Source organism: Miniopterus natalensis, chromosome 7 (genome assembly GCF_054644295.1).
Source record: "Miniopterus natalensis isolate mMinNat1 chromosome 7, mMinNat1.hap1, whole genome shotgun sequence".
In the NCBI taxonomy this organism is placed as follows: domain Eukaryota; kingdom Metazoa; phylum Chordata; class Mammalia; order Chiroptera; family Miniopteridae; genus Miniopterus; species Miniopterus natalensis.
In genome coordinates this window covers 31,614,602-31,637,636 of record NC_142087.1, presented here as the reverse complement: position 1 = coordinate 31,637,636, position 23,035 = coordinate 31,614,602, and the positions used below count along the sequence as shown (strand labels likewise).

Sequence of the window (23,035 nt, the reverse complement as noted above, 5' to 3'; positions counted from 1 at the left end):
CAGGCTATGTAAGCGACAATGACACTTAAACTTGCTTTCTCCTTGCAAACACCAAGCCACCCTAACGATAACATAACATTATCTCGAATGTGAATATCAGTTAATTTTGTTAATTTATTGTGTTCAGTTGCTTATTTTTAAGCCAGCACACCATGTAATTTAAAACATGGAAGCCTGGAACAGACTGACGAGTCTCGGAAGGGGGCGGAGGAGCGGGAGAGATTAACCAAAGAACTTACATGTGTACGTGCATGACCCGTGGACACAGACGGTAGTGCTGTGAAGGCCTGGGGGGCAGGAGCCAGGTGAGGGGGGCAGGGGGGAAAAGAGGACACCTGTGATACTTTCAACAATGAAGATACATAAAAAACTAATACAAGTGTGGCCTCTGATGACACACATTCAACAGAAGTTGATGGGGGCCCACAGCGGGAACATATTACACTAGACTTTCCACGTGAGACGGGGAATAATCATTCTCGTGAAAGCAGCCTGGCCCGGGAGGGGGCTCTGCGTCTGAACAGTTTCATAAACCGAGGCTGGCAGGCGAGGAAGCCGGGCCTCTGCTGGCCTCGCCTGGAGCCCCGCAGGTCAAGGTCGTGATCTCTCACGAAGCTCAGTATGGTAAAGAGGAAGTTTTACAAAACGAATTGTAATAGAAATTCGACCTGCCTAGTTGAACAGAGGACACGCTTGTTTTCGGTGTCTTTGCTGGCGGCTGACACGCAGTGAGTTACTGACACCCTGTCCACCTGTCTTTCTAGGCCTCCAACAACTACAAAATTTCCTTCTCCGTCAACCAGCCGTCAGATGGTGCAGGAGAGGACGTTTACGTCAACTACCCGACCTTCTCTCGGAGACCGAAGACTGGAATCTAAGCTTTCTCCCTGATCCGAGCAGATTTATGGGGACCGTCACGTCCCTGGACCTTTGTACAATTTCTTCCCACTGCTCAGTGTCTACTCTGGATACCAAGTTGACTGAATATATTTTTAAAATTTTTTTAAAAATCCAAACATCACCCTATTTAATTCCCCAATGAAACACTGGAGAAAGGACTGTGAGTGCATATAAAGTCGTCACCTTATAAGTAACAGAAGCCTATGCACCAATTTCTGAAGTTCTAAGATATGTTGCCTTTATTTGTTGTATATTAACAAAGCAGGATATGACAAAATATTGAAGGCAGTCTCCCAGCCATGGGTCTCGTTACCTCCTGCCTGAAGGGGCAGCTGGCGATGGTCTGGAAGGCACCAAACCTCCTGCCCACCACCCCCCCAGTCCCAGGACTGTGCTTGGGGGGCAGAGGTTCCCTCCATCCTGCCCCCCGGCTGCAGGGCACGGTGACCAGCTGGAGCCCTGACTGCTGCCGGCCTGGACCTGGACACGGACCCGCCGGATCCGCCTGCCCTTGCTCTCCCTGGCGTGGGTGCCCTCCGTCACCCAAAGAACATTCTCAACAGAAGTGTTTCAGCAAACTCGACTCTGATGATTGTAGAGGTAAAAGGCAACTTACTGACTCATGTATCAGAACCATCCAGGGTAGGCCCAGCGTCAGGCGAGGGTTACTGACCAGGCCTTGAATGTTGTGTCTGAAATCAAGGGTGGGCACAAACCAGCTCCCGGAGCCCCTTCCATGGAGTTGGATCCCCTTCACTGGTGTCAGCCTAGCTCTCGTTGGGCTTCTGCTTGTGTTCCCACGATGGCTGCCAGCGACTCTTGCCAATTCGCTGTCTTCGTTTCTGTCTGGTAGAGAGTTGACTTACATGATAGAGCTCAGGGTGTCCTCAGGGATCTGGAACCCTCAGTCTGCAGAAATTTCCCTGACCTCCCTGCCAGTCTGTTCCACTCTCAGCTGTTACACTGATTAAATTCTGTTCATTTCCCCCCTCTGGACACCTTAACAAAGCACTTTCATTGTATTCTCTTTACTATTATACCTAATTTTCTAGAGTTTTAAATACTACCATATATAATATATATACTGTGTATATACATATATAATACACATATATATTATATATAACATATATGGTGTACATACATATATAGTGTGTGTATAGACATATATATATATATATATATATATATATATATATATAGTGTCCCAAAAATGTATACACACTTTAACAGCTGATAGCTCAATTTTGAAAATGAAACGTATTTTAATAAACACTGCCTTTATAATTATTCAAAGTGTGTGTACACAGTACATTGTTTTGGGACACCCTGTACCCCCCCCCACACACACACATGCACACACACAATCTGTTCTACCTACTATTCTGATTGTTACTAAGGAAAGAGATCAAAACATTCATAGAATGAAAGGTCAGGATTGAATTAAATTATGTTTTAAATCTTGTTTGCAAGGTGCTACTTAGGAAGCAAGATGCTTCCTAAGATTCTTTTTTATGTGTATAATTTATATTGATATGGAATTCATTAAATAAAAATCTGTTTCCTTTGAATGCCGCTATTTTAATATCCACATTAAAGTAACCAACAAAAGGGAATTGCCATTTGATGAGAAAGTAGGCAAGTTTGTTAAACTGCATTGTAGAATGCATAGTTTTGCCAGGGAAAGGATGCCTCTAATTAACCTACCATGACTATTGGTTATATGATCATCAGAGTGACCTTGAAATGTCATTCAAGGGACTCCGTGCATGCTGAGCAAGTGGCATAGGAACATCCTTAAATTGTCATCATGCTTGTGGGTGGGAGGCAGGTGGGTGGGGCTATCTTTCTTAGTAAATATTCACATTCATAGAATGATTTAAGTAACTCAGTTTATTACTAAAATACATATCAATTTTAAATGCATCAACTTACAAGATAGAGTAAAATAGAAATAATTTTAGCAGGTTCGCTTAAGCTATGTTGGTTTATCTAGCGCTGTATTCAAGAGAAGCTGCAGCTGCTTTGCAGCGACTTTCCAAATGGCGGGGTCCACTTGTATTAGGGATCCCTGCAGTCGCCACACGTCTCCTTGGTCGTCACAATGTGCTGTAGCCTTGTACTGCTTGATCAAAGATGTCGTAGAATTAAGATGCTTATGAAGTACAGGCGGAGAGGCTAAATGGTGAACGCAAGGGTTAGCTTCTTTCCACAGCAGTGATGAGACGGTATCTTTGAAAAACCTAAAGCTACATAAACGTGTAACACCATTAATTTATTATCATCATCAGTTTGGCACTATTAGAATGTAGGGTCTATAAAGCGTTGGCCTTCACGTTTATGTTTTTTCATTGGTTGGTTCATTGGAATCATCCTAAGCCAAGTCTCTAGGCTTTCATACATTTATCTGAAAAATAAAAACAAGATTTTTAAAAACACTTTTCTATTGCTAGCAGTGGATAGTTACAGGCAGAAGTTCTGGAATAACTGCAGTGCTTGCAAAGGAAATTTTAAACCTTCAAGTTGGTTTACATATTATGTTTTTCCAGGTTAAAGCACTAACTACGTTGTAAGGTGTAAGAAGAGATCTGAATTGGTGGCATGGGTGATAAATGTCCGCAGTAATCCCCATTTATGGCCCATTTTCCGCGCTTGAATGATGCTATATAGTTACCCTCTTTTAGAGCATTTTTGCAGGTTTATGTGTAATTTCAGACTTTCGGGTTTTGCATGCAAATGTTCGCCTGGACGTACTGTATGCCGCTGTTTGAATGAATAAAATGCAGAGTCCCAGGATCGTTAGTTTCATTTGCCACCAAAGAACATTAGGCAAGGATTTCTACAGAATGATGTTCACATGAATGGTTAATGGAGGAAAATTCAAACCATTGGCACTTTGTGACGTCTACGTCGGTGCAGCATTGGGTGCATTTTATAATTACCTGCAGTTCAAAGAGTCAAAGTGCTATACAAGGTTTTCTGCAGAAAACTGTTCCCTGCCCTTCCCATTTTCCCGACGTCGAGACAACAAATGTCACTTCTTCGAACTGATATTTTTATTTCTCTCTACTTTTCTGAATAACATGCTTATAGAACTACCAGGTTGTTGTTTTTTCCAGTTTTAGACGTTCTTGATTGATGTCTTACTCCCAAATAACTCACGACGCATGCCTGCGTTTCTCTTGTGCCCGTCCTTCTGAAATATCTGTGTTAAAGTTTGATCGTTTCCATAGTTGGTGACTTTTTATGACTTGGTCGGCACACTTCTCGGTTGGAGCACGTGGTGAAAATGCCGTTTTCTCTACCAAAGAGCTTTCCTCCCCGCCCAGAGCAAACAATCGCCTCTTTTTAGCTCACTGTGTGTATTTGCATAAGCTTATGTCACACTCCTCACCAAGGGCCTAGAAGATCTCTCCGGAGCCCCTGGGCCAACAGGTACCCCAACATCTGGGCTTCCTAGGAAAGTTACCTGGGTCCTTCACGGGGGCCCTGAGCCCTGATTCTCTCTGCAGAGCTGCCATCCCGATGTCTCCCTCCATCCAGGAAAGAGACGAGAGGAAACGTAAGACCTGGAATGAGCTCTAGGAAATGTCCTGGCACAAAGGACACAGGCCGGGCCGCAGGTACGCGACCAGTGCCCCGAGCAAGGGCCGAGCACGCCCTGTTACACTTGGGCTTGTGGCTGGAGGAGGCGGCAGGGTGGGTTTTGTGCACCGGAGGCCGACGCTGGTTTATGAAAAAAGCAGTTAATGTATTTGAACAATTCGAGTTGTTCACAGCAAGTCCGGGTGAGTGAGGGAGGAAGCCTGGAAAACAGGGAGACGGGGGAGGGAGCCCCGGCTCTGGCTGGACTGGGGCGCGCCACCCGGCACCGCGTGCCCCTCGGCACAGAGCCTGCGAGTTTTCGGGAGAGTGTGACAGTGGGACAGCGCCTGTGATTCAAGGGCATCCTTTCCTCTTATGTGAGGGTTTGTGTCAGGAGAGGAATAGGGAATTTTTAGAAAATGTATACGATTCAAATAGCAAGAGGTAATTTTGGAGTTGGGCTAGACTGTTGTATAACAATTTACTGTGATTACAAAGGCAGGGTCTAACCAGAGAGAGGGTGCGACTGGAGGGGGAAGGAGGGGACGCCCAGAGCCGGCCCTGAGGGAAGGACTCGGGAAGCTGGGAGGCGGCCCGCTCACCTGGCCCTGCCCCTCAGTGCCAGCGCCATGCCCCCAGGGGAAGCGTGCACCGCGTGCTGAAGGCCGTGAGAGCCAAGGGCCAGAGGCGCCCATGGTCTCTGCCAGGGCCCTGTAGGTGGTGGGCGCTCAGTGGGTGCTGAGTGATTGACTGGCCTCTGAGATCATAAGTTAGCAGCGTGATTTCCTGAAACACCCTGGTACTGGGATAAATCATATTCCCCTGAATGTTGAGCTACTTTATCCAGTTCTTGCTCAAATGTTTATTTAAACAATTCACCACGTCGATATCAAAATCCTGTAGCCTTGTCTCATGCATGTCTGGACTAGCTTGGAAGTGGGGGTTGCGGTTCCTCCGCGCGCCGCGATTGCCTGGTTTTGTTTTTCTTTGCGCACGACGGGAATGCGAGTAGCTGCTGCTGGGCTGGGCCTTGCGACGAGGGGCATCTCTTTGATGCCAGCTCTCTCGCTCACGTGGTTTCTCTCGCATTATGGAGACTTTGCCCCTCTTTAAAGGCACAGCTCTCTGAAAGCAAGAAATGCCACTAACAAATTAACCTAGTAAACCAGCAAGAACAGCCCAGCTAATATTGAAAGGTCACGTTTGAGAAACGGACTCTAAGTGCATCTCCTGACGCATCGAGATCCCAGGGACCGAGGCTGCTGCCTCGTGGGTGGGAACAGTCGGGACGCAGGCCCCGTGCCCCCAGCGGGGGCTGCTGGTCTACCAGGCCTTCGCTGTCAGGACTCCCTAGTGCTGGAGGGAAAGCTGCTTTCTAGCCGTGCAACGTTGTCAAAGCCACTTAATAAAACTGGGTATCACCTCCCTGGAAAATGAAAGTGTTGGTCGCCGGTGTCATTTTCAATATTAATATGCCACCAAACCAGAGTCAACCTAGTAAAAATTATATCCTATTAGAACACACACGGGAAATACACAATGAATTCTCAGCAATCTTGCATTTACTAAAGGGCCTCTTTTACTTTATTTTGAAAATAGCAAGCCAATAAATAAAGGAATAAGTGACATTTTAAAGGTTCAGAGGATATGATTGTCAGAATTCTGTTTAATTACATAGTTACAGTTCATCACATAACAAAAATGTAGGGAGATCAGTCACATTGGAGTGCGAGCCGCAGTCAGTAACTCCCGGGTGAAAACCGGCGGTGTCGACGTTCACATCCAATCATGCACGTGGTGGTGGAAAGCAGCGTCTTCGAACTGCTTTGCCTTTTTTATTAAGTGATGGAGGAAATTTTAATATTGCACGACTATAAATGATCCTCATTTGTGAATTTCTTATGATTATAGTAAGACATTAATAACAGTAGGTTAATTTATCTATTGAGGACTGTGATATAGAAACCGTAAGTTTAGAAGAAGATAATTCTCGAACTATGTACTTCATGTATTTTCACCAAGGGGAAGAATCACACGGACAGATTTAAAAATAATTTATTGCCTCATTATTATAATATTTTCTGTCCTGCCAGAAATTTACATTTAGGTTCCAGGGACAATATTCCTTTGTATTCCATCCCAAAAGAGTGGCTCAGCAGGTATTTAAGTACAGATGTCCCTAAACTATTATCTGGAATAGACTGCGATTAAAAATAAAGTATTCCGAATCATGTATTTTCCAAAAGAAACAAATCTACTGGGTGCTTTGCTTCTTGACAAGGGCATGACGCCCACAGATATCTTCGTCCAAATGGTCCGAAGCATCCTATTTAATCAAGGACAGGTGATATCCTCCATAATGTGCAGCCTGGGACTGCACGAAGTATCTATAAATGGATTTAAAAGAATGTACAGAAAGCAAACATACGACACATAATGTAATACATTTTGAAAATTCATAGAGATAAGGATTTTGCGAGATGGGATATTTCTGTGTGGACCCCAAAAGAGAGAACTACAGGGGGACATACAGAGTAGGTCAGTCAGAAGTGTGCGTGTGTGCATGTGCATGTGTGTGTACGTGTGTGTGTGCATGTGTGTGCGTGTTAGGCTTTGTGTAAAGAAGGTGCTGGGGAGGCATCCTGTCTCTGCAGCAGGATGATAGCAGCTTTCAACGCGCCTTCGTTGTCAGGGTTGAGACGGACGTGTCGCTGTGATTTATGCACTGTGGCTGTCACGGAAGTAACAGTGCCTTAGACCTGGGAAGAATCTCTATTTTCCATTTCCGGTCTCCACAAAAAGCGGAGCTTCTTTTTGCTCCCCCCACTCACCGACACATGTATTTTTTTATTAGAATAAGCGTTCTTCCTTGAATTGTGCAACAGATGTGGGAATCTGAATTCGATCAATCAAATGATTACACATTGACCTATATCGTGTTCATTTCTGACTTATATTGACTATCAAGAGGCCACTATCATTTCATTCTCATTTTCCCGCCTTTCAACCCCTCTGTCAAGGAGTTAATGATATTGAAAAACCATAAAAACCCTTTCACAATGTTTTCTTTGAGAGAAAGCCTTAAAAAAAAAATTAGGCCATTATCTTAACCTTCTTTTCCTGAATTTGGGTTTTTAAATTTTGGGTTCCTGAAAATAAGCAACTTTTACACAGCTGCAGGTCACTCGGGTGAATTAGGACAGATTCCAACGTGAACACAGCTGCAGGGTCAGGCGGAGCAATTGCTTCTTTCGATGCTCAATTCTGTGTCTGCAGAGTGGGTTAATTTGATGTTCTCAAGTCTAAAATCATCCCCAAAGCAGAGAACAGATTGAGGAAGTCACCTGTATCAACTGATAAAACAAGCCCTGAATATGGAAGAGGACTAGGGTAGCGGGCATGGAAGGTGAGGCAAAATAAAAATTTATTAAATAGAATTATTAGAAGGAAACTGACATATTCCTATTACAGGTATATTTTTCCCTTCCTTGAAGTGTTTACAAGATATTTAAATTGTAAACTAAGGAAAAGTGTATGAAAATCACATGTAAAATGTGGTTTTCATATTATTTAGTAACTTTAACTTATTTCTAATTTACGTAAACTTCAATGAATTTAAATAATTGCCTATGTAAGTGTATGAGGAAAACCTTGATTTTAAAGTAAAAAAAGTCATTCTCAAAATTTCAATCGAAAATGGAAGCTTTTTGAAGTTCTTATGAAATAAATGTAGCCCTGTTACCAAAGGCCATAAATAATTAAACCAAAGTGCTACAGAGCAATAAAAATACCCCAAATAATAATCACAGTTACAATGCAATGGATTAGTAGGAATACAAAACATAGATACCTACTTAATTTTTTTTTTTAAGTTGGAACATCACTTTCAAAAAAGTCAGTCTGAATTTCCAACAAAGAGCTGAAAAACAATGTACATATAGTAACACTTATACCAATCGTTCATGACCCATGAGTCTAATAACTGCCCCATAAAGCCTCCCTGTTGACACGGTTGGTGGCAAGTCCGGGAAGAGTTAGAAACACCTGGCAGGTTTGGGAGAACACTTGCGTGTACCAGGGCCCGCTCACTTACAGGCCGCGGCATCCACCGGGAGGCGGGATGGAGCCAAGGGCACACCCCGGCCGGGCGCCTGCTGGCTGCCCCGTTCCTGACGGTGGCCTTGCCTTTGAGGAAACTGCAACATCCACGGCCTTCGGGTTTCTCCCGAGCGGAACACAAAGCGATGGCTCCCGGAGCGCGAGCCTCCGCCTGTCCAGCAGATGTGCCCAAACCTCAGGGCCCTTCCACGAGTCTATAGACTGCTGAGAGCCTCCCCTGTTTGTAATAAACTACGGGAGTGGCCCACAAAGAAAGACTCCCACTGTCCAGTAAGAAAGCAAGGCTGTGTGGCGGCTCCAGGGAGGGAGAGGTGGGCGAAGCTCTCAGGTTCATGCACAGAGAAGGGGCTGTGCGTCTTCTGGGCCCCAGCCCTGGCCTGTGTCGCTGATCTTCACCTGCGCGTTGAGGGCCCAGCGAGGCCGACCCCGCGAGAGTGATCCGCACGCTACCGAAGACGCTTGGCCACGGGGATTCTGCGGCATGTTCTTTGGTGTTAGGTAACTTTCACTCCATAAAGGAAGCACGCTTGCTGGTAATGTGTCATCCTTGTGCGGTAACGTTAACAGATACAACAGGTGCTGTCTTGTGTCCTAAATATTCAGAGAAACTAGTCAAGAAAGTCAAGTCTGGGACATGGAACCGAGGTGAGAATGTCAAAGTAAATCTGAGTGTTACCCTGCACAGTCCATTGGAGCCTTTACAATCTACCCACCCTGATGCCTCCTGACTAATCCCCGTGGTCCTTCTCAGCCCCTCCCTGGGAAACTGCACTCCACAAAGTGCACTGGCTGGGAATTCACTTGTATGGCACATCACCTATTACTGTAATTACTAATGCATGCCCAGTAGGCACATTTTTATCTATTCAGAAGGCCAAGTTCAGGGATTGTAAAGTATAGTTAGTTATTGGTAAAGCAATTTGAAATTGCAAGATATCAATAGACATAATATATTAATAGAATTGGAGAGAAATGCATACTTTTCACTTTGAGAAGGTTTTAGTGTAGTATTTGTTATAATGTGAGATGTGAAAGGCCTTCAGGCTCAGGCCCACTGAATGTATACTGCCTGTTTATTTGATGATACTCAAAACTGGTCTACAATATTTTTATAAGAATACAAGTTGCTTAGCTTGTTTTCACTGTATCACTAATGGTCGACTTTAGGAAGTGGCTCGAATAATCTAGAGCATAGGATATTCATGCTTTTTTACAAAGTTTTCTGAGATATTGGCCAAAGAATGAGGGGCAGACATCAATTTTTATGATGTGTTTTAATATCTACTACAAAGATATCACATGCAATAAATTGGATCCATAGAAACTGTTAAGAGTGTAAAGTTATTTATCAGTTCATTGCTGCTATTCTGGACAGAAAGTACAACTGGTTGACCATTTTATAGGTGATAAATTATTTTCAAACATAATTGCCCAATGAAGACAGAGAAAAATTGTACAAGATGTTAGGACTAGTACTCTAGTTACTACTTGGTGAAAGAGGTGAAGTTTACTTTTAATAAGTATGTTTCACTTTATTTCACATGCTCTATCAAACAGCATCCTCCCTAATAAGTAAATATATATTTCTTATTTCATTAAGTTCAAATTGTGGCAGTGGCCAGAGCCTATTGAGTTATAAATATTTGCAACTTGCATAAATAAATTAGTTCTGACTGCCTACTATTCATTCATTGAATATGTGGAGGTTGTGTTTTCTTTTGTCCCCACCAGAACGGTAAGCTATTGGGTGAAAGTTATTTTGTACTTCTTTGCATTTTAAATATAATGTCATGTGTACAACAATTAATACTATCAGAAGAAAAAACTGGGGACATGTAATCTTCCTGTGAAATGTGTATGTCGCCCAGGCTTTTTCTGCTCTCAGAAGAGCCTTTATGACTTGGGTTGAGTTCCGTCATCATCGCTTTCTTCCCACCCGCTATGGAAGCTGTGCTTGTCTTCATCCATCTGTCTCCACCTGGATGGAACCCCACCAGAGTCACTCTCAGAAGGAGCCAAAAGTTGTCTTTGGTTCATAGCAAGTTGCTCCCTCACAGTGAAAAAGTCCCATGTATATTAAAGATATAGTACACTTTCTGGAGGGAAAAAATGACTTGCGAGGTGTAGAGGCATCTTCAGTCAAAAACCTACAAGCTTGAGAGGGTCGAATGCATGCCTGTGACCACTCTTACTGCTCCAGTGGAACTGATTTCATGAAGTTCCAGAAGACGGGCTCAGTAACTTCTCATCTTTGGTTTCTGTAGAAGATTTATCAGCTTGTCATTTTTATTACAGTACACACTGCCTTATGTCAAGTATGTTAGGTTAATACAAATTCTCCTATCTGCTCATATAGTAATTTTGACTTATCTACAATTGTAAGTATTGTTGGAGGAGTATGCTAGAATAAATCTTCCAAAATGTCCCAGGAGATATTTGATAGCATTATTCTCATTGTGATGAGATTGGATAAAGACGTGGGAAGGACATTTTTATCTCACAGACCCTTTTATGACATGATTTTCAGAATGAACTGGCCCAAGGTTTTGCCTGATCTTTGGTACCCTCTCAGGTATGCTCACTGGTGATGATCACAAGAAAATGGTGTTTTTGAGGAACTTCATGCAGGTGTTATGTCTCCCGCCCAATAGACAGAAGAGCAGATTCATCTAATTAGCAGAATCCACCCCCTCAACTTGCTGTCTGTGCTTTGGGCACATTAATAAAGCTGAGACATGAACCAGGACCCCTGAGGGCCTTTCCCCATAAGTCCCTTGTAGAAACTTGTGGTCTCTAAGCAACAGCTCGACTAAGTGAGCCAGCGAGAGTCTTGCTCTGAGTATGACCCCACTAGGAGCTGTGCTCAAATGGTCTCAGCTGGGAGTTGCTCTGGCAAGTTTCACGAAGGGCATTTCAAAAGAAAATGCCCTGTGCTACAGGCATTGAGAGGTGTCTGACTCTGACAGCTGGGATTTCAGCAAAGACTCTCTCATCGTCAGGAACCAGTCATCTGCTCTCCTGCTGTGTCAGCAGAATTCACAGTGCACAGCGTTTGAGCAATTTTCTTTTCATCCCTGAAAGCTTAGGATAATTATTTTTCTCAGCCACATTAACTCTTATGATTAGTATCTTGATGGGGTTTTTATACTCATCTGAGAGATGCAGAGGGTCTAGGTAGTTGTTATAAATTCAAATTTATCAAGATGGGTACCAGAACCATTGAATTCTGTAGTAATTTTCTGAATTGAATTGTCGATCTGATTCAAACTATGGATAGAGATGAAAAAAGATCTTATCACCAATCAGCCAAACAGGTACCCTTTCAACAGATTAACTTTGATGGTTTAAAATATTTTGCTATTACTGGGAAAAAAAATCAGGTTTTCATCTTGCATGGCCTGGGCTCACTGCTGTTTCAATCCCTCTTGGGGGATTTGTGAGCTGACCACCTGAAGCACATGGCATCAGATAATCAGGCAGAATCATTTTTATTTTCACTCGACTGAACTCCAAAATTGAGGGCAAAACTATGTTGACCTGAATTAGCTAGACTTCCTCAGTTGACGTGGAAATTTCCACTTCCCTTTGAACTTTGCAAATTTGTCATTAGTGTGAAGGATGAAAAAAAAAAATGTATTTAATCCATTTTCTTATAGTCCCAGCCAACCCATGCCCAGTAAGAGGAAAGAAAGGCCCAGCAAGTCCTGGTTTCACAGTAAATGGCAAATCCTCAATGGCTGTCTGAGAACAGCATGCGTGAGATTTTAAATGACATCTACAGTCCTGTGCCTGCTGTTCTCCTGACTGCAAAACAGCTCAGTTCCTTTTAAGGGTATTTTTATCTCTTTCTTAAACAGTGTCTCACTTAGAGTCCTTTTTCTTGAGATTAAAGGGAAGCCGGCTGGTGATCACACCCAATCTTTCCCATGTAGCTCAGCAGGATAGTCAGAGGGATACGGAACATTGTCATCAACAAGGGAGCGCTGGCCAGAAGGACAGGGTGGTGACATGACATGGAGGACAGCTCGCCGGTTCTCTTGCTTCCAAAGCATTTCCCCTTCCCCCATTCTCACACTTGTCAGGAGCAGACTTGACTATATGAATACTTTTGCTAATGAGAAGCCTTTTTTTTTTTTTTTTTTATAGCACTGTTTTAAAAATAGCTATTCAACATAACAATCTTCATTTTAATGCACCAAATGACAGTTTTCTACCACTTGAGTGTGGCCAGTCACTCTCAGCACACATTTGATGACACTTGTTAGATATAGATGGATGTAGCAAAATCCATATCTCTATTTGTCTACAGATATACACACACACACAAGTAGAGCTACAAGGCCCTCCTTAATAGTGTGTTCTAAATTTTGTGTTCCCTTAATTGTCACTGGGCTTATTCATATGTCGAGTTAGGGTGCCATTTGTGGAACTTACTGGATTTGTCCCTGTCGAAACCTTCCAAGTCACACAGCTGGTGGTGGATCACCTTTATGTCTAAGGACTGGCCCTATCATCAGACGAGAGGACCAATCCATGAAGACACCAACCAGACAAAACCCCGTGTGGGCAACGCTCATGGTGCCCAGGCTGCTGCTGCTGTTAGACCCAAAGAACTGTATGTAAAGGACTGTTCATACGATTTGGATTCTATTTTTGTAAAACATAGATATTTCCCCCCCAAGAAATTCAATAAATAAAGGACTTAGCCACGGAATCAAGGAAGCAGAACTCCAGTTTTGAACCTTCCGCTGGGATTGGGGCTAGACCTGACCCATGTCAACTTCTACTGCAGTTGGTCTTCCAGGAGGCAGAGGGTGCGATGACCCCACAAGCAGTTCTGGGGCGGACTGTCTCTGGTCAGCAGGGGCTCTCTGTGTGTCATTGAATGAGGCTGGAGCTGTAGCTGAATCCATAGCTGCTGGACCGGGACAGGGACTGCTGAGTCTCTTCGCTCTGCTCCGAGGCGTAGCTGGGGAAGGTCTGTGCACGAGACATCTTCGAGGAACCAAACCCGTGACCTGGGCAGCGAGAAAGGGAGGAAAGCTAGGCTAAGAAACAGATTCAGCAAAACACAAAATATATGGAAAAAACCAAACAAACCAGAGCCCTCACAGCCTCCGTATTGAGGAAGGAAGGTAAAAATGGAGATACTTGGTGCCTTGTTCCTTGATGAGCTAAAAATGTGACGCGGGGCTCAATACTGTCCACTTGCCAACAATTCTGGGTGCTAGGAGCTAGGTAAATTTTCTAAGGATCTCAAACTTCTATTGTCCTTCAACTTTTGAAACAAAAGCAGACAAGGTTTTCCAAAAACAAAGTTGTTTTGGATGGAGAACCTGTTAGCCGCTTTCTTTTGTGATCACTTCCAGCCTACGAAAGCAAATGACACGCTTCCTTACAGCCTTTCTGAGCAGGAAAACTACACTTGATCCTAAGTAGGAACCATCAGTTATCAGGAAAAAGCTTTCACAGTGAGAGCGTCTGAGGCCCTGGCTCATCCTCGCGGGTTTGTGGGTAACTGAACCCATTTCATGATACAGTTAACCCAAATGATAGACCTTTATGGTTGCTGAGCTAGGTCCCTGAAAGTGAAATCATACGGGAGATATATTTTCAGGCAATTCTATCTATGCCTTTTGTAGTTCAGATGCGCTCCTGCGATGAGAAATTGGTCTCACACAAAAACAGAGGTGGTCACTGAAAAGCTCGTAGGAATGTTCCATGTGTAGGAAGAAAGTCTGTCCTCCAGGGCTTCGGATCAACTTCCTCCCCATCCTGCGCGTTAACCAGCGATGAACAGTTCCTCCTAGTTGATGATGATGATGATTATCTAACGGATGCGCAAGTGGGAGAGGAGACAGACAGGCCCGAGTGCTCTGCCCTTCACGGTGCGTTTTCCACCCAGAGGAGGACAGAGCTTGAGCTCGGTGTGGTTGTTTCTGGTCTTGTGGTGAGGCCTCCAGGGAACACCATCTGTTAACAGAAACCTGGAACATCTGGCCCTGTCCTCGGGTGGCGCTGCCCTTCGCAAGGTCGTGCACCTAGAGCCGATTCATCGTCAGGTGTGTTTCCCTTGCAGGGTCTGAAGCTTGGGAGCCAGGGAGGAAATGCAAATGAAGTGGGTAACCAAAAGGTAATTAACCTGGTAGAACCTCTTAATGGGAAATATTGGGAGAGCAAAATCTTGCTTTCTAGATAGAAATCATGTTAGACCCACCGTTGGCCTGATGCTCTGGTTGAGACTGAACAGGAGCAGGCCAGGGGGACGGGAGACAAGGGCAGTTCCTCCTCGCGCCTCCGCCCGCTTCATCTTACACGGACCCCAGACGATAACTCACGGTTCCTTTGAGCGGCGATGTTGGCATTTATGAGCATAATCCAGGAGGAAATTCTCATATTAAGACTATGTTTCTGCCCTGGGTGGGGTGGCTCGGTTGGTTGGGCATCGGCCTGTGCACCAAAAGGTTGCCGGTTACACGCCCGGCCGGGCACAGCCCGGGGGGCCTCAGTCCCCAGTGGGGGGCGCGCGGGAGGCAGCCCATCGGTGCCGCCCTCTCACCGACGCTTCCCCCTCCCTTCCTCGCTCTCTAAAAATAAAAAAAAAAATAAAATAAAAAAGACTATGTTCCTGGCCCTGGTTTTGTCCTGTTTTTGTGGTTTTTTTTGGTGTGAACTACCTGAAGGGGAGCCGTGCCGGGGCGCGCCTTCACCGTGTGCTACTTGCGGGCTAAGGGCCGAGGCTTGGTTAGCGTGACCAAGTGCGCACGCGTGTCCGCGCCCGAGCTCGCTGCCCGGCCGCCAGTCGGCGCGTCTGCGCTCACACGGCCTCAGTCGTCGTCAACTCCGCGCTGCCCGCTCAGGGGCGCTCAGCGCGGACAAGTAGCCCCACGCGGGCGAGTCCTGGCCGCGAGCGCCGGTCAGCAGGGCGCTGCGCTGCGGCCGCGGGTCTCCGTGCGGCGTGTTCACCCTGCAGTCGGGCGCAGAGGGTCGGGCACGCAGCTGGCAGCTGCCGAGCGCCTGCTGAGGCCGCTCAGGACGCCGCGGCGGCGACGCCACGGGCAGAGTGTTACCTGACGTCACGGGTCGCGGCTGCGTGGGGACGGTCGTCAGGGAGGACAGACGCCACTGAACTGAGCCGAGGGCGCACCGAGCCGTGAGCCGAGGGGCGCACCGAGCCGTGAGCCGAGGGGCGCACCCCGCCGTGAGCCGAGGGGCGCACCCCGCCGTGAGCCGAGGGCGCACCCCGCCGTGAGCCGAGGGGCCCGTGAGCCGAGGGGCGCACCCGGCCCGTGAGCCGAGGGGCGCACCCCGCCGTGAGCCGAGGGGCGCACCGAGCCCGTGAGCCGAGGGGCGCACCCCGCCGTGAGCCGAGGGGCCCGTGAGCCGAGGGGCGCACCCCGCCGTGAGCCGAGGGGCCCGTGAGCCGAGGGGCGCACCCGGCCCGTGAGCCGAGGGGCGCACCCCGCCGTGAGCCGAGGGGCGCACCGAGCCCGTGAGCCGAGGGGCGCACCCCGCCGTGAGCCGAGGGGCCCGTGAGCCGAGGGGCGCACCGAGCCCGTGAGCCGAGGGGCGCACCGAGCCCGTGAGCCGAGGGGCGCACCCCGCCGTGAGCCGAGGGGCGCACCCCGCCCGTGAGCCGAGGGGCGCACCCCGCCCGTGAGCCGAGGGGCGCACCGAGCCCGTGAGCCGAGGGGCGCACCCCGCCGTGAGCCGAGGGGCGCACCGAGCCCGTGAGCCGAGGGGCGCACCCCGCCCGTGAGCCGAGGGGCGCACCCCGCCCGTGAGCCGAGGGGCGCACCCCGCCCGTGAGCCGAGGGGCGCCCCGGCCCGTGCGCTGCGGGGTCAGGGCGGGGCGCCCTCGGAGTTCCCCAGACCCCGTTACAGGACAGCACCCCCAGGGAGCCACCGTGACCGTCGCTCCGTCGTGCGCAGACACCGTCCCTGCTGCGGCCGCCAGCACGGGGCCGAGGCCTTTCCAGCGCCCCCTTGGTGGCTTGTTTGCCTGTGGAGACAACGCCTCTCTCGAGGTGTTTTGAGGAGCAGATGAAACAGGGGACCCCTGGGATGGGAGGCTCCCGGAGACGTCAGTTTTCTCTCTGCTCAGAATGTCGTTCTCCGGGTCAGCCCCTGCCCTTCGCCGCCCCCGGGCGAGGGTCCCCCCTGCGACAGGTGCTGAGCTTGGCGGCCGCTGCTTCCTCGCTTCCCCATCGACCGCTTCCCGCCGACCTGGAAGCCGGACCTGGTTTCCTTACCGCGGCCACTTCTCCACCCACCGCTCGCAGCGATGCCCTGGACACTTACCCCCCATGGCACCCTCGGTCGGAACTGTGCCAAAACGTTGGCACGATTCTAACAAAAGCGTGACTCCCCCAGCTCCGGACACCTGCGCACCCACGTGCCGAGGACGGTGAGTCGCCGGAGCCGGAGCCGCAAGAAGCGGGAAGGTGCGCAGAGGCGCGGGGGAGAGCGCCCCAGTCGGCGCCAGGCGGCGGCCCCGGAGCAGCGCCCCCGGGCGGCCGGGCGGGGCGGGAGACGGCGGGGAGGCCTCGGCCCTTGTCTTCGAGGGGAAGACAAAGTGTAGAAAAGCAAGCAAGACTGTATTGGCCGCGCCAAAAACACTTAGGACAGTCACAGAGGAACGGGAAGGTCAGAGAAGAACAGAAGAGCGCAGGCTGCGGGGCTTTGGCTCATGAGAGGTCAGAGGAAAGGGGCCTTGGAGGAGGGTTCAGGGGTTCAGGGGGGAGGCCTGGGACGGGCTGCCGCTGCCCATTGCTCCCCTGGCTGCAAGTCTAGCGGGGTCCCCTGGGAGGGGTGGAGATGGCGCTGGCCTGCTCGCTTGGGGCCGCGGGGTGGGGCGGGGTGGAGAGGCTCTGGGTCCTTTGTCCAGAGCGTGTTTATTGCTCTCGCAGGCAGGAAATCCTAGGGGAGGTCCGCGGCCTCAGTAGGACAGGCATCAGCTCTCCAGGTGGGCTCATCAGGGGTCGTGAGTCAATGCAGCTGGTCCTGAGGCCGCCCGAGCCACTTGTCTGGTTTGGCTGCTTTTCTGGGCCTGGGGCTGAAATACAGCTGAGGCCTGGATGTTATCTTTAGGGAGGAAACACTCAGAGGATCGAAACCTCGATATAGCACAGATTACCCTGGGGACAGCTTCGCCCCTTGGAGGCACCCGGGGCTTCCTCCCTGGTGAGTTTCTGTACCCTGGTTTCTGTACCGGGCCCATCGAACACAAACCACTTATTCTCATGTGTCCTTGGTTTAGGGAAGATAGGATTTGCTAGGTGGCTGAGAACTGCTGTTTAACTGGCTTAGTTTCCCTGTTCCACTTGTCCTGGAATTTTCCTAGCTTCTTACTAGTCTATAACCGCACCTCCCCGATACCCTCCCCTTCCCGGGGAGTTAAGTAGCTGCCGGGACGGAGTCCCCAGTGCTCATCCCTCTGGTTTTCTGCACCTACGAACACCAGCCGTGCTCTTTTCACAAAATAACACACAGAGGACTTTGTTCCTGCAGGAAATCGGGAGGAGCCCAGAGCACAAAGCTTGTGGTTATTACCTGGTGAGAAACAATGGTCTCAGTAAGGATCTGGGGGAGAGGACAGGGTGCCGTCTCTTTAAATAATGAAACGAAATTTAAATCAACAAGGGAGAAACTAAAACAGTTGCTTCACGAGGAAGGGTGCAGCCCGCAGTGAAGGCTTCAACACCTACGGGCCCAGGTGCACGCAGAGGAGATGCCATCTCCGTCTGTCTTCGTTGACAAGGGCTGTCCAGCCACCAGGGACAAGTTGAGGACAAGAGGGTGATGGGACCTGAGTCTGAAGGACGGAAAGGACACCTGGGTGTGAACGGAGGTCTCAGGGTTCTCCCTGCAGCGAATCTGGGGCAAGAGGCTTCTGCAGGGTAAGTGCCCTGGGACTGCCTCGCGTCTTGGCAATAACCTACCATCTGTTAGTTACGCTGAGAAGCGCCAGGGACTCATTGTCAACGTCTCCTCTGCAAGCTGGGGTTGATTTTACTCAGGTCACTGCAATGACAGCCCAAACCAGACGGTGTGGTTTGACCTCTGAGCTCTCCTGGGGGAGCTTCTGAAATCCGTGGAGATTCCCGAGTGGATTTGTCTCGGGTATCGATCGAGCCTCAGATTCAGCACGTTTGAGCCAGTGGCACTTTCACTCCCCAAACTATGAACCTTTCTGCTTGTTGTATAAATGGTCACCTAAATGTTCTTCAGTTATATTTTCAAAAACAGTAAGTCTTGAATGGAAAAGTACATATTGTTAAATTGTACGTAGTACCCAGCCTACAGTTATGAAGAGACTGGTAGCTTAGCAGTAACATTCTAACAATGAAATGTGCCTGACATAATGTAGCTTTAAATACTTTAATTTGCCTTAAAGATGGTTTAATTTGACTCACACGGAATTACGTTTTTAATACTTATTTCATAAATTCTCTAGAATAAAAATAGTCGTATTTCTTATTCTGGTTGCTGCAGCGCTCATTCACTCCTGCTGCTTGCATTTAATTTCCCTTGTATGCTAATTACCTGCTGGGACATTAATTTTCTACAACTGTGATCTCTTTGTAAGACTCGGCGGAGCTCTTCACTGGTAGCAGAATTCACTGGAATATTTGTGGTGTCCGTAAGCCTTAGTCTCTGTCAGCCAGTAAAATGAAATCATCTAAGTCAAAACATAATATGAGGAGTGGAGAATACAGGAAATGAAAGTCCATCAGTGTTGGTCAGCAAGAGGGAGGGGGAAATGGTATATAAGGAAAAATGAAGATATTTAGTTTTTCAACTATAAATAGTTCATTGCTATTTTCAAGGATTCAGTTGTAAAATTTTGAATACAATGTTAATAACATAAAAAAATCATATACTGATATCATCTTTGCTTCCATTTTTGAACACATTATTTGTAGACGGTTTGGGTAATCAAAGAACTATTTAAGGTCATGAAGTAGAGTCCTCCCAGTGCAGGTAGAAATCTCCAGAACGATAACTGAGGCATTTTAACAACTTTACTGAAAAGTCACATTAATCTCCTATAAATCAATAGCAAGAATACCTATAAGCTGACTGCCCTTAAGATGATGTCTTAAGGAGAAAACGGAAAGTGTTATTTGCTATAATTCTTTTGTAAAAAATTTACTGCAAAGAAACACTCTTCCATGAGAATGAGACTTCCCTATATAATATATACTTAGGGACTTGAGTTACAGCAGAAATATTATAGCATCATTTACTGAATGTTACATAAGTGTACACAGAAGGAAGTTTGCAAAAAGCTTGAGCTAAATATGAGAAACATTAATAAAATTGTTTAAAATTTACTATCCGGTTTTCATATAACGTAGCACAGTTTAATTCTGCAGTAGATACGAGGTTAAGCTTGCATTTAGTCTGAGGATTTCTGAAATAAGTTTGAGGATATGTGTCAAAAATTTGCTTAGCCCTTGATAAAGATCTGGGTTTTCCGCCTCATTCTCAGTAGAAATTTGCCTGGAGTTTTTTCTCTTGATACCAGGGGAGGTTGATTTTTCAGAGACCTGGAAAACATTCCGATAATCCCAGACAGGAGTTCATTCTCATTGAGAAAGATCTACAAGTACTTCTTAGTATAAATAAATTCAATATTCTAAGTTCTGAATTATATAATCAAGAAGCAAAGCAGTAATCTCAGAACCTGGAAGTTTGAGGCGCAGACAGTTTTCTGGTCCGCAGCCCTTCCTGGAGAGTGGATGTTGCAACGTGTCTCTGTCAGTACTGAAAACACCCAGGTGAAGGAGGAATATGGGACCTGGAGGTTCAGGAACGTGGAGTCACAGCGTACGGGACGGAGGAGGGATTCTCTTGACATTTACATTTTATGAGAAACTGCTGAAAAAAATCCAAATTCCTTTTCTAGGCAGGTTGAGAAAAACATATTAGGCATTGTATTATTGTACCCAGTGGGCAGCAATAAAAGTCATCATTTTAACCCCCCCCCTTTCTTTTAAATTATTTATTGATTTTAGAGAGAGAGAGAGACAGAGAGGGATCGATTTGTTGTTCCACTTATTTGTGCATTCATTGGGTGCTTCTTGGATGGAACCCACAAACCTGTTGTATCAGGATGGTGCTCCAACCAGCTGAGCTACCCGGCCAGGGCCAACCCCTTGTTCGTTTTTAATTTTCAATGAATTATTTTTATTTTACTCTCACCGTGTGGGAGATTGAAATAGGTTTCTATCAGTCACTTTTCATATTAAGGACTGATGTCAAAGGCTAGAAGAAGTCTGTTTAGAATAACTGCCATCTTGCAAAGTCATGCTCCCGTACAGAAGTCACCGAGACCGACGCCGCAGGACCTGGAGGGGGCTGAGAGCACAGCCGGAGCCAGTCCCAGCACAGACCCGAGGACGCCCGGTCGGATGTAACCTTAGGTCAAACAGCAGAGAACCTGGCTCATGATGATGCTCCTCGTTAAAATGCACCGAGCACCGCCGCGTACCAGGAAGGGCCGGATGGCTCACTTACGTATGCCACAGGCAGACAGACAGACATGCCAGAGCAAAGACCAGGGGCCAGGTACAGAAGGTCACCGGGGCAGAAGGCCCCTGGTGCCTCGCAAGGGGCAAAGCTGGGAAAGGAAGGACCTCGCCCCCAGGGTGACCTTTCCTCCCCCAACATATCCTGGTCATGCGGGTTAGACCTCCTGACCTTTCCCTCCCTATAGGTAACATCTAGGCCTCAGCTGTATTTCAGGCCCAGAAAAGCAGTGAAACCAGACAGATGGCTCCGTGGCTGCCTCAGGACCAGCTGCATTGGATGATGACCCCCTGCCCTGGTGCCGGCCGATTGGTGGAGACCACGACCCTGAAAGAGCCCCGCTGGAGAGCTGATGACTATTCTAATAAGACCCTCCCGAGACCTCTCCTAAGATTCTCACCTGCAAGAGAGAGAAATACCTCACACAGCCAGAAGCAGTGTTTCACAGCTGAGCTCATCCTGTTTCCTGACCCTGTTTCCCGAATGGCACCCATCAGCCTAACAGCCCAGGTCAAAGAACTGGAGCCACTGTGGTCTCCTGGCTTCTCTATCGCCTCCCTCTAGCTGTCAGTCATCAAGCCCTGTAGATTCTACCTCCTTAAAAACCTCATGAATCCATTTATTTTCCATGCTCACTACCTTTCCCTTAAATCTCTCATAAGGTTCATGACTCTAGCCACCCAACTGGTTTCCCTAACAACAGTGTCCGCCTTCCTGTAATCTCTTCTTTGCCACAGTGACTGTGAACACCTGGTGATCTCTCTCCCTTGTACGTTTGCAGGACAAAGGCAAACTCCCTAGCATAGGAGTTCAAGTCCTCATGGTGGTGCCAAGGGTGTGGGATTCCTTAGTTAACCCCCATGTACAAAATCCATCAATTGCTCTCCTCTCCAGCGAAAAAAATCTATGTAAGAACATCGCTTACAAATATGGCTTCAAGACAGATTCTGCCCCTGGGCCCCCTTCTAACCTGTAAACTCCTTCCTCTCTCTAGGTGGAGGCGTGTGGTGGAGCTTCCCTGAAGGACCTGGGACTGGAACTGGGCTCACTTCTCCATTCCTTTTCTCTTTCCATTTCCACCGCACACCCTCGGCTCTAAGGGCACTGTTCTTAACCATGTGCAGACCCCAGAGAAAGTGGGCTCTCTGGTCCATGGCGCAGGCTCCTCCCTCTGCTTGGAATGCCCGCCCAAGTGCACATTTGCACTTCACCTCTTACCAGGCTGATTCCTATTTTTTTCAAAGTCATCTAGGAAGCCTTACACATTCCTGCACCCCATCCCACCCAGCCTGAGTAAGGAGCTACTGTCTTCCTCTTACCTCTTTCCCTTGTGTCTCCTCTAGGAGCTCTCACTGAACTCAAGGAGAGGAAGTGCATTTCCTTTTGCATCTTTGGAGACTGTAAACTGAAGGCTCACAGCAGAAACTCAGTAAATATTAGTGAATAAAAATGATGAAAAATGTGTCACTCCCCTGTGCACAGATAGAGCAGAACATGGAGAGGAATTTGGCTCTCTTGAGGTTGCCTTGCATATCTTCGAAGGTCAATAATTATCTGTTGAACCAGAGTAATTTAATTATGTGGCCTGGTCCTGGCTAATGAGAAAATGACAATCCTCTTTAAAATGAAAACTTAAATAATATAAAGCTCAATATGGTGGTCTAACAGATGCTATAGGTATAAATATGAGAATAAGGAAATGTTTTTCTTTTTTAGCTTCATTACAATACACTCACCTCCACGAATGTACCAATTTAAAAGGTTTTAAAAATCTAGACAGATGTGGGCTTAGCAAGAAAATAAGGAAGAAAGACCTATGTGGTAAAAAGTTTGTTGTAGAAAGTCCTCCACGAGTCTTGCATTTCTACATGTTTTGTGAGCAGAGGCACTGGTAGCC

The 23,035-nt window shown here is 47.3% G+C and overlaps 2 protein-coding genes across 2 annotated transcripts in view; one reads left to right on the top strand and one right to left on the bottom strand.

Annotated features, from left to right (window-relative positions):
• The window catches only part of CD226 (CD226 molecule), a 29,485-nt gene extending 28,231 nt beyond the window's left edge, over window positions 1-1,254 (top strand). Inside the window, exon 6 of the mRNA XM_016211963.2 lies at window positions 765-1,254. Coding sequence (XP_016067449.1) covers window positions 765-878 — 114 coding nt within the window. The 3' untranslated portion in view covers window positions 879-1,254. The remainder of the gene's footprint in view (window positions 1-764) is intronic.
• A 4,792-nt stretch (window positions 1,255-6,046) lies between these two features.
• DOK6 (docking protein 6) overlaps window positions 6,047-23,035 on the bottom strand; it is a 183,048-nt gene continuing 166,059 nt past the window's right edge. The window contains exon 8 of the mRNA XM_087818901.1: window positions 6,047-13,622. Within this exon, the coding sequence (XP_087675027.1) occupies window positions 13,483-13,622 (140 nt within the window). The 3' untranslated portion in view covers window positions 6,047-13,482. The remainder of the gene's footprint in view (window positions 13,623-23,035) is intronic.